Source organism: Columba livia, chromosome 14 (genome assembly GCF_036013475.1).
Source record: "Columba livia isolate bColLiv1 breed racing homer chromosome 14, bColLiv1.pat.W.v2, whole genome shotgun sequence".
Lineage (NCBI taxonomy): Eukaryota > Metazoa > Chordata > Aves > Columbiformes > Columbidae > Columba > Columba livia.
Genome location: NC_088615.1, coordinates 2646140 through 2657841, shown reverse-complemented (window position 1 = coordinate 2657841; position 11702 = coordinate 2646140). Strand labels below are relative to the sequence as shown.

Below are 11702 nucleotides of genomic sequence, written 5' to 3'. Positions count from 1 at the left end.
AGAGATACCGGTGCTCCTTCCAGTGTATGGTGCAGCCTTGGCACAGGGAAGCTGGTTGTCCTCTGTACAATGGCCTTCTGGGAGGAACCTGAGCAGCATTTTGGATGGTGGAGAAAATTGGGAAATGAGACAGTGGGTATAGATGGGCAGGTCAGGAAAGGCAGCCCTCAGGTGGATCGTGTCCTCTGCTCAGATCAGTGTCCTGCCTCTGGCATGGGTGGAAACAATATGGCCAACATGGCCAGCTCTAGTGGTGCTGGGCAGGGAGGTAGATGGAGTCCTGATGGACCAGCTGGTGCCCTGCAGCAGGAGCTGAGGCTAATGCTATCACAGCTTCAAATGCTATTAGTAGTATGAAAAAAAACAGACAGTCCTTTAAAAATCTGCTTGCACAATTTGGCTCTCTTGACCCTTCTGGCCATATATTCTCAGGCTTGCTAAGTGCTGTGGGACACAGCGTGTCCTTTCCTTGCTCCTCAGTTGACTGGTCATTTATAGCCTCCACCTCTTGACTGCTGAGTCTCATATTTTGAAACGGTGCAAAGGAGGAGGATGGATCAGCTTTCTTCTCTCCTTCCTCCCACATACCTGGGTCATGCTGCCTCCAGCATTTCCCCTTCCCACACTAAACGAGCTCTCCTGGCCGAGTAAGCACAGCCCAGAGTGCTAAATTAGTTTGCTACTCGATCTTCTTTCAGGACTTTACCGGTATTTCTTGGGTAAAGCAAGACCCCTCCTGCATGTGCTCTCAGCCCTAGATGGGGTTTGTTCCAGCTGTGCTGTTGCTGTGTCACTTGTGTCACTGAACGGCTCTGCTATGGCTGCTCCCAGGGACACTGGGAAGTGTTCGCTTGGACACATCAAAGCTTTCACAGTGGAAACCTAGAAGCAAATCCAGACTGCAGAGAGAACCAGGGAGGAAAAGAGCAGCTTGTTGCTCCCTGACCTGCATCTCCAGAGATGTGCTGGGACATTAACAGGCCACCTGGAGCTTGTTAATGAAGCAAAAGAGAGACAGGTGCGTCTCCAACCAAAATGTTGCAACACGGGGAGGAAACCTCTGCTCTGCCCATGTGAAAAGGGACAGATCTGCACCCTAGAAAGGCACTGCCGAGTGGCCACTGGACGTACCTGGTTTCTCAGTAAACACTTCGCCAATCTCTTAGACATTGCGTCAGCGCAGTGACCACCACAGAGAGATGACGGGTTTCAGTGATCTCAAGCTCTTATTCAGGCAGTAGTCACATCAACTGTAAACCTGACATGCTTTATCAAGGAGATGAGTCTCCACCATCTTTACCCAGCAGAAAGAGGTGACTGAGTCATGAAACAACTTGTTAAAAAACATCTAGAAAGTCAATGAGGAAGACAAATGGGGCTCAGGTCTCCTAAGTGCTTCTGCCAGGTTCCAGCCACTGACTGCCAGTGCTTTTATCAGCTTCCACACATTTTTAAGTATTCCTCAGCACATTTTCCACCATTTCTTTTCATTTGAAAGGGCAGGCCATTGTGTCCTATGACCCATGGGAGTGACGGAGTGACTCATGCTAAAGCAGAAGTTGCTGGCAGATGCCTTACACATCTGGACTTCCAGCCCCATGTCAGACTGTTGCTGACACTTCCCAGCAACACTACCCCACTATTACATGGCATTAAGAGATGGATCAGCAGTAGTAAACAATGTATCTTCAAGGTGTGATGAGAAAATGTCATAACCTGTTTTTCAGCCTGGTAGAATGGTATGTGAGAACTCTAGTAAATGTGATTTGACTTGTGGTCTTTCATCTCCTGCTTTAGACTGTTGTACCGTACTGCTGTCACCGACAAACCGCTGCTCACGCCAGAGCGGTGGGTGTAAGACACAGTCCCACCTTCAGAGAGATTCATCTTGTCCAGCTCTGCTGCCACATTAGCCAAGCGGTGCGGTTGTGGTTTTTTTTAATAGATATATATATTTTTTTAAGTTTGCTTCTCATATGACAACATCTAAAATAGCTACTGCAAAATGAATAAATAAATAACTGCCAGGAGTTTAAATAAGGCTGCTTTGCTCATCGTGCTCTCTAGAAGTATCTTCTTTCCTACATAGAAATCTTTTTCCAGGATGCATTTAAGGAGCTGGGACGCTTGTCTGTGAGTCCTTGATATCATGAGGCCAGAACAGTGTTTACCCGAGTGGGCTGTGGGCAGCTGGAGCTGCCAAGGAGAGGTTTGCTGTGGGTGAGGGGCCAGGGCAGATGGGTCCCAGGAGCAGCTCCTGCTATGGACAGGCTGCACTGAGCACATGTGTGCTTGTCTGTGCCCACCGAACATAAAAGCATTTATTTCACAGTGTAAATACACCAGGCCAGAAATGGGCATGTCCAGCCTTGAAATACCTCTAGGGTGAAAAGTGCCATAGAAATATCACCCCGTCATGCTCAGCCCAATAAAAGCTGGAGCTGTGAATGGGAGGTATCGGGTACTGCTCTACAAGTAATAGCTGTGTCTGTAATTAACAGCCTGTTCCTCTCCATCACTGCGTGTCCTTCTGACATCTGCTGGGCTTGGAGGCCGGAGCTGGGATGGTTCCCTGTGGCTGGTGGGCAGTGGTTTGGCTGGTCCCTGGTGGACAAAGCCCTGGGACCAGGGATGGGGAACTGCCAGTGACTTCATTTCATGTGGTCTGCAGCTGCATTGTTGGGTTTTGGGTTTTTTTTTTGGTTTTCCATGCTCTTAACAGATGACATTTTGGTGTGTGTTGATGTGTGACTGGTCAGAGGTATCTGAAAAGGCTGTTGTGGCCTCAGCAAGGACGTGTCCTGCCCACTCCTGTCCTAGGGCAGATTGTTTGCAGAACGCAGCAGTGGAAGGTGAAGGGATGTCTGTGTGATATCGTCTCCTCTTCTGCAGGGTCTGCGGTTACTCCAGCCAGCTACTCCATATTGAAATATTTCCCAGAGTTTCTGGCATCTTGCAAAACACTGTAACAACGTAATAGTGTTCAGCTTTGTCTGGGGAGGACCTTGGACTAGCTTCACTGGAAGAACATCATCCTTTTTCAGCTGTTGCTGGCTGTCCTGACATAAGTTTTGTGCATCCAGGGTGCCAATGTCACATCCAGAGATGAGCCCTGAAGCACTGACAGAGCTCAACGAGCCCAAGTGACACAGCCAGACGGAGGGAGGGACTCTGCCGCCCATCCGAGCATCGTCCGTGCAAATCTATCCCTGCAAATCCCTCTCTCAGTTTAGATTCGGAACAGTTTTTCCTGCTGCTGTAGCTGGTCGGGTGGTTTGTAGGGAAAAGCTCCCCTCTAGTGGGCGATCCCCGCAGTGCCAGGCACCCAGGGCTGGGAAAAAATACAAACAGAGGCATTTACAGCATGTCTACACAGAACCAGCACAGGAGAGTCCATAACTAATTATAGTGTCTGAGATAAGAACAACGATGATGATGTAATTGAGCTATGTGGTTCTTGTAACGGTACTTTCGGAGCATTTTTAATCTTCCCTTTATGTTCTTAACAGTAAATTCTGTCAAAGGGGAGAATTCAATATTGTTGTTATCTGCTTTTTACAGCAGGAGGAAATGCTGGGAAAAAAGGGAAGGACCTTGCCTGGTGGAGTCAGGATTCAAATACTGGAGGGAGCATCACTTGAATCACATGTGATGGTCTGTCGTATCACTCAGCTGCTCTTCACAGAAGGAACAAAGGTTTGTCATTTTGGAAGCGGCCTTTAACAGAGTCGTATGCTGAAAAATGTAAAGTGACTAAATGCAAAGTCTTTGCTCTTCAGTAGCATCTTCAATGGAAGGCGGGGAGGCACTCAAGTGTCCCAAGTTTTCAGCAACAGCATTCTCTAATGCTGCAGGATCCGACACCAGTCGAGTATTTGGAAATGTGGAGGTTTGTACCAGGGCAGCTACTGAGTGACCTCAATGAAAACGTTGTTCCTCATGTTCCCTGTGATGAGAATCTCTGCAGTTTTGGGACCGGGGCTTAAGGAGCACTTTGAGATCTGCTGATAAAATTGTTACGAAAACAGCTAAGCATTATTATTACTGCAATCATCAGAGTTTCAGAAAGGAAACTGTGGATTTTTCCAGGATTACATTGTGACAGCTCCCAAAATACCCCTGTTTGAGTGAGGGCCTGATCCTTGCTACTGCACACCTGGGTGTCTTCTGCACCCATGTGTCTGCACCTTTCCCAGCTGCTGTGCAAGCATCTCCGGCAGCACAAGGGGACAGGGGATCTTGAGGGCTTCTCCGTGACCACCTGCCGGTGCACGGGCACCTGAGGATGGGCAGTGACACCCAATGCACGGGCACCTGAGGACAGACAGGGCCACTGCAGGGGCTGGGCTGAGCCCACGGAGGTGCCCTGGGCAGCAGCTCCAGTGCTCTGCTTCTATAAGCGCTGCTCTCCTTTCTGTTCATTTGGTGTATTGCGTTATTCTTCCAGTGCTTCCAGAGCGAGGGCTTATGGGGTGAGCGGAAGAATGGAAAGGGCATGTTTAGTTACTCACTGAAGTAATTCACTCCCCTGTTGCTGAGGGGATGTGGCCTCATTTAACTTCTCTCTGATGTCTGCTTGGGTCAGGGCTTAGCTTTCCAGCTAAGGCTGACAATCCCCGTGTGCTGCTGCAGCAGTGAAGCCAAGTGACCAAGCACTGAGCGGACCCTGCAGAAATGATGATGGGTGTGTGTGGGGGGCCGAGCTGCAGAGCAGCGTCCTCCTCCTCGCTTGTTTTTGGGAAATTTGTGGGCTGCACCCTGCAGCTGTGCTGGCCAGGCAGCTCGCGGGACAGATGTTGTGTCCCTAGAGGTGAGGTGTGACAGTTTATGTGAGCTAAAGCTTTCTTTGCTGAAGGCTTTTGGTTCCAAGCCAAGAACTTATGCTGAGGGCCAGTGCTGCCCAACAGCTGCTTGGTGGTCTCGGCGTGAAATGAGCTGGTGAACCTCAGCTTAGTTCCCAGCGGAGACAGATGTTCATGTTTTAAAAAATCATTACCATGGTCACTGCTAGCCAGGCTGCTTCTTGGCAACAGGAGAATAAGGAGCTTGATTAAGCACTGAAGAATAAAAAAGCCTTTCTTCAGGTCAGGATGAATAAATTTTGGCTCCAAATCTTCTTGGAAATCTGTGCTCTTTATGATATTGCAACTCTGCAAAAATGTTATGAAAATGTAGCCTAATCAGGCTTTCATCCAAAGCATGACATTGACACAGGAAGAATAGAGGATTATGCAGGGGCTATTTTGGGCAATGTGATGCTGGCTAGCCCTTTGTCTGTTCAAGACACTGTTGAACGTTACAGGCCAGTTTTAAACACCAACCACACAACCTCCCTGAGCAGCGTTATCCCTCCCCTATGGAGTGAAGCTGCATGGAGAGGTTGAAGTGATTTGACAACAGCTCTTCCAAGCAAACAGACAACCTCTGTCAGAAGGTCATCTGAACCTCAGCTCTGTGCCGTGACCAGCAGATGAAGCAACACCTCCCGAGAGCCCGTCCCAGGGGCTGGGTGTAGATCGGCAGGGGGCTGAATGGGAAAGAGCCACACACCCCTCCTGCATCCTCCTCTTGGGGTTTGTATCTCTACCCCTTGGAGCAGAGCTGTCAGGGTCCCTCCAGCCTCCTCTGTCTGGCTGAGTGACACAGTGTAACCTGCTTATGGTTTCTCCTTCTCCTGGGGACAACCTGGCAGTGGCTAGAACAGGGGTGGGAGAAAATGTAGATAAAAAGAGGCTGCTCTTATCACTTGGGAAATGTTTGCCAGGACAGCAGGGACTGTGTTCCTGGCCCAGCCGCCCAAAATGAGATGGTTGAGTAGTGCTGTGTGCTGAGTGTGCCAGCCGCCCAGCTCTGAGGCTGCTCTCCTTGGCACCGGGGTCATCACCGGGCAGTGGGTGATTCTGCACATGCTGCCTCTGCAGGCAGGTTCCCATCGCACCTGCTTAGGTGGAAGCAACTTCCCTGTTATTAGAGGGCTGGGAAAGCTGCTCTGTATGCTACTCGCCCTCCTCAGGAATGAGAGTGTGTCTAAGTGTTTTCTGGGAATAAACAGAGCAAGACACCTCCTCCCTTTTGCTTTGAGAAAGTCTGAGAAATCAATGCCCTTCTGTTGTAACGGCTGGTGTTACTCAGGGCTGCAGCTCGCGTCCTGCCACCAGTCCCAACTTGCTCAGGAACTACTGTGAACACTCAGCAGTTCTTCTGGATTGTGCGGCTGTTATTATTGTTGGTACGAGGGTTATTATTAGAAAACCAAGCCACGCTAATGATCCTAAACCTGGTGACGAGGTGACTAAAAACTGCCACGTGTGAGGAGAGCACTGTCGGCTCGGAAGGTTGCTCGAGTACCAGAGCCCCTGCCGTGTTGCTCTCACCTAACGGAGAAGATAAAAAGTGCATTAGCAGCCAGATAAGGAGTCTCTGCATGGCACACTCACTCTGCTGCTCACACTCAAGGAAGACATCCCTTCCTCAGCAGGGCTCTCCACACATAACCGTGGTGTCTGATAAGATGTACTGGCATGGAGCAGGGAAGGCAGCAGAGCCCCTGCAAAGGCATCACTGCTGCTGTTCTCCTGGACTCAGCTCGTTCCCAGGCTCAAAGCAGCAACATGCTTGTCTGCGCATCGTGTTCCCATTATTTTGTCTGTGGTTTTGAGGGCAGGATGTGTCTTAATCTGCATCTAAACAATTTGAAGCTGCTAGCACCCAGTGATGATGTTCTGGATGCAGCTGTGGAAGATGAAATCGGCACTGGGATAAACGGTGGCCTCCCTACTGTCATTTTCCTTCATTCTCTCTGTTATTCCCAGGGCTGCTGTGACAGTAGAAAGACTCAGGAACCTTAAGCCTTCTGTTTTGCTCATTAAATTCCTCTGAAATCCACACCAGTCCTCTGCAAAGGATAAGAGCAAATGAAATAATGGGGAACACAGTGCCTCAGGGGCAGTGGGACTCATCTCTACTATAAATCTCCCAGCTTGTGGCACCAGAGGACCACACACTTTCTGAGATGGGGAAGAAATCTTCACCCTGTGATGTGATAGAGGCGTTTCCCTGCTCTTGGCCCTTTCCTAGAAGCAGCTGTGTATCAGCACACAGCTGCACACTAGTGAAGATTACTGCTGTGGACCACTAGTCTGCACTAGTGCTGTCTTTTAAATTTTTTTTAAAGTCTTTTTAGGAAAGGAAGCATTTCTAGTATGTTACTTTTATCAGCATTGTGCAGGGACCATGGAGAAGCCTCATGTCTGTAGCCCGTTCATTGAAAATGTCAAGGCATGTGAGACCGCTATTGGGCTGGTGGGGGCACAGACAACCGGTCTGTATGGATTGGTGCGAGTACACATGTTAAAAGAACCGCCTTTATAGGCTGGCAGGGGAGCATGACCACAGACACCTAGGTTTTACCGACTGACGAGAGTGCACGGGTGAAGTACCTCCCTTTGTCGGTTGCCATGGGTGCGAAACATCCCTTTGCGGGATGACATGGCTGCAGGCACCTCCCTTTACAGCTGAGGTCGGTGCTTTGGTGCGGGCTGACACCCACGCGGACACCTCTCCAGTGCAGGCGGCCGGGGGTGCAGACACCGCCCCTCCTGCCGGAGAGGAGCCGGGGACCCTGATGAGCCCAGCCCAGCCCAGCCCAGCCCAGCCCAGCCCAGCCCAGCCCAGCCGAGCAGCTCCGCTCCGCTCCGCCCCTGCGGCCCCGCCCGCGCCCGGCGGTTGGCGGTGGCGGTGCTGGGCGGGACGGGCGGCAGCTTCGAATCGACGGGAGCGCGGGGCTGCCCGGTCACCTCCTGGTCTCTTGCCGTCCGCTTCCCGCCGTCCCGCTCCGCTCCGCCCGGCCATGGGGAACGCTGAGTCCGTCCTGCGCAGCGCCGCCAGCATCGGTAAGTGCGGGGCCGAGCGTCCCTGCTCCCCGGGACGGAATGGGACGGAGCCGGGACGGGACCGGTCCGGCCTTTCGCTCCGCGCTGGAGCTGCCGCATGCGGGGAGCGCATAGCTGTGCTGTGGGCTTGACAAAACCAAATAACCCACAAAGGGGCCGCCCCGCGTTGTCCCGCAGGGTGGGGAGGATGTGGCGGTGGCATCGGTGACACGCGTGTTGACAGACAAAGTGCTTGTGCTTGGACCCGCTGAGCTACGGTCGTGCCGCAGAAAGAATGTGTATGCAGTGGTCTGAGTTCCTGCTCGTTACCGAGCTCCAGAGAGCGCAGCGTGTGCGGTTTGTTTCCTTTCTCTACCCCCAGCAAGAACGGTGGCGATCAATGCACTTTCATCCTTTGCAGTCGCTGCCCGAGCAGCAGTGCTGCCAAATCCACCTGCTGTAATTCAAAGTCCTTCGTTCCAAAATTGTCTGCCAATCCCAGCTCGCAGGCCAGGAAAACAGACCTGGGAAAACAAACGGGTTTGTGCTGGCCCTGCAGCCGGTGTCAGGTTCTTGTTGCCTTTTATGCGTCTTGTGAATGTCCAAAGAGGCCAACAGTCGGCAGCCTGGTTGGCTGGATTTGAAGGGAGCTGATAACTGAACGCAGCCAACCGGTACAAGGTGCCAGCACTCCAGAATGGAAATAATCCTGGCTGGGAATAAGAAAAGTCTTGGGTAACATCTAAACTAAAAGTGAAGCATCATCATTGTTACCAGTATTGCTATACAGTAGTGAGTTTCAACAAGACTGAACTTGTTCCTCGTTAATCTCCCCTTGGCTCCTGGCCTTTAGGATCTGCATATTGTTTTCCAGATGTGTGTGACCTGCTACAGTTTCATTTTGAAACAAAACATTGTCATTCTTCACGCCTGATTCTTAATGGCAATGTTAGAAATTTGATCAATTTTTCAGGCATTGTTCTGATTTAATTACTTCTTTCAAAATATTTTAAGTACTTAGTTTTGTTTTCTCTTCCTTTGGGGAAACCCAAAATATTTTGCTACTGGAGTACTGTCGTTTATTTAATGTGTAAATTCAGTGCTGTGATGTGCAGCAGGGTGACCTGTGAGGGTGCACTCCTGGGTGCTGGTGGCTGAACCTCCGTACAAGTGTGTGGGGCACAGAGGTGAGGGAAAGGTCTCTCTGGGGCTGGGCTGGGAGCGTTTGGAGCATGAGTTTGCGTTGCCCACCTCTCTTCTGAAGGGCAAATGTGTTTGCAGAAATCCAGCTGTCGAGCAGGTTCACGCTGATGCTGCGTGCTACCTACTGCACAACAAGGGATGCAGGGCAATGCAGAGTAGGACTTGGGCGTCTAAATCTGCAGTAAGTACTTCTCATTTCAGGAAATTAGTAATTGCAGGCAGAACTTTTAAGCCTTGTTTCCTACTGGCTATTGCTCTCAGGTGTGTGGGGCAATAGTGAGTTCAGGAGAGTATGTACCTTAAGGGAGGGTCTCAGCTGTTCTGCAAGGTGTTGTTAGCTCCTGTGGGTTAAGGGCTGATCGTATTACTAATAAATGAATGCTTTGGGTGCAGGAAATACTCTGCTGTAGTGGGTTCTCATGTTTCTTGTATTTCTTTCTCCTGGAGTCTGCTAATACTGTGTTTGGTTTTGGGGCAGCCAGTCACCACCAGATTTGTATGTTTGCTGTGTAACGGAAGAGTATTTTTAACTGACGAATAACTGTGATCCTTGGTGTTGGGTTTTGTTTTGAAATCCAAACATCAAGTCTTTGGTTATAAAGGCAGTTTTCTGCAAAACAGTACCCAAGACAACATTTTAGAAGTTAGTGCGCTATCAGGCAAGTCAGACCTTGATAATACATTATAGCAATGGTTACTGCTGCACTCGTGTTTGCTTAATAGATAAGGTAAACAAATGCACTTGGTGGTAGTTCCAGTATTGGCTACAAGGATTTTAACCAAGGTGGAATTAATTGTCAAGGACTGAGAAAGAATATATATAAATTTCAGCCTGCTCTCAATGCGAAGTGGTCTCTTCATTTGCACAGTACAGTCATCAGAAATCAGAGAAATCACTTCACAAAGCCAATAGCCCCACCTGTGTCCCAGTTCCAAAACCTCAAGCTGATTTATGTACCTTTCCCATTGCTGAAGTATCTGCTGTGCCCCCTTCCCATGCTCAAGCCACCCACCTTCTCTGATGGAGCTTCCATGGAGCTGCTGCTGCAGCCTCTGCAGCCTGAGCTCTGTTCGGGATGGGCAGATTTCAGTGTTTACCAAATGTGAACGAATCCAAGCTGCTGAGCACCCCTTTTGCTGGGATCCTGTGCTGCTGGCATCATTCTCAGTCTGCACCGAAGCTGTGCAGAGACCATGTGCTCTGGCCAACAGCTTGGGAGTTCTCCAGCCACAATAGGACTTGGAGTCCTACCTGATTTGCTGTACTTTGGATGTAAAATAATCCCCACTGGAAGGGCTAATCTCTCAGGGATGAGAAAAGGAATATATAATCTCTCTAAGAGTAAGTGTGTTACTGCTGTGGCTAGAAACTTTGCTCCTCTGTAGCCTTCACTGAAGTGACTTGAGTAAAGTAATCTTATTTCAGGGCCAAAGCCCACATTGGTCCCAGGGTATCCATAAAACTCAAACAATATTGGGTAATCATTTAACTACTTGATTTTTCACCCAGTGCTGTGATTTTCTGGTTCTGCTGAGGCAGGGTAGCAAGAGCTTTTTTTCCTCTTAGTTACGTCTGGAGTACCAGCGATTGGGCAGAAAATGAGCATGTGGAATTAAAAAATAAATAATAATTAAACAAACAAACAAACAAAAAACAGTAAATCCCTAAAAGCTGGAGCTATCACTGAGGTACGAGAGTCCACTTAGAAATATTGCTTTGTATGTCTGTTATCCAGAGCAGCAGAACTGGGGCTTGGGTTCAAGTGCGGCAGTGAGGTGACTGTGTGGGATGTGGCTGTCCCAGGTGCCCTGGTCCTGGCCAGGAGAGACCCAGGTGGGCAATAAGGCTCTGGGGATGGGCATCTGTCACCCGGGGTTAAAAAGTCAGTACTGTTACTCTATAACTGTACCAGGAAAAGAAAAAAACATGAGTAAATGCCAGAAAAAGGACACTGTGAAGTGGATTGCTTAAGGGATTGAGCCTGGTCAAAAGAAAGCAAATAACCATGGAGCAGCTGGTCCCCAGGAGAGCAAATCTTGGAGGAGGACACAGCTGAGAGTGAATTCTTATTCCTTGAATATCCACATGTCCATATGCCCCCACAGAAGATGGAAGGCGAGCTCCTTGCCCTTAGAGATCTGGTACGAGGCAGAGGCTGCTGTACATGTCACAGTTCGTAGTGTGAGCACGTGTTAGATCTGAGTGAATGTTTAATTTTTCCACTCAGGGCGCAGGTGCCTTCCTTGGCATCACAAAGAGGTGACGCTTGCCTGGGACGGTTTCAGGTGGATGTGGCTTTGGGCGAATGCCTGAACAAGAGGTTTTGGTTGAGAACTTGGCTGAGATGTGTACAGGATGGCTGGAAATCCCAGGGTCTGTTTCAGCTTCTGGAAGAGTTTGCAATGGACAGGCAAGTCTCCAAGAAGTAATTGTATCTTGATCCAAAGAACTTTTGGCTCCACTACGTCACCTTTGTCTAAAATATCCTTCAGAACACCTGACCGAATGCAGTCCCCTCCAGGAGCAACGTGTATCCTCCTGAACAGCGGGAAGCCTCTCAGTGCGGGAGAAGCTTTGAATTATTTGTCTTGTGCAGCTCAACAAAGTCAAAAGTTGCTGAAAGTTTT

The 11702-nt window shown here is 49.6% G+C and overlaps 1 protein-coding gene across 3 annotated transcripts in view; it reads left to right on the top strand.

The window, feature by feature from the left end:
* Positions 1–7752: 7752 nt before the first annotated feature.
* NEURL1B (neuralized E3 ubiquitin protein ligase 1B) overlaps positions 7753–11702 on the top strand; it is a 134395-nt gene continuing 130445 nt past the window's right edge. For 2 of the 3 annotated variants that reach the window (XM_065029522.1, XM_065029518.1), the window contains exon 1: positions 7757–7892. In XM_065029522.1, coding sequence (XP_064885594.1) covers positions 7850–7892 — 43 coding nt within the window. In that variant the 5' untranslated portion in view covers positions 7757–7849. Of the gene's footprint in view, positions 7893–11702 lie in introns of all 3 variants that reach the window. The other variant, XM_005509458.3, reaches the window with a different exon arrangement.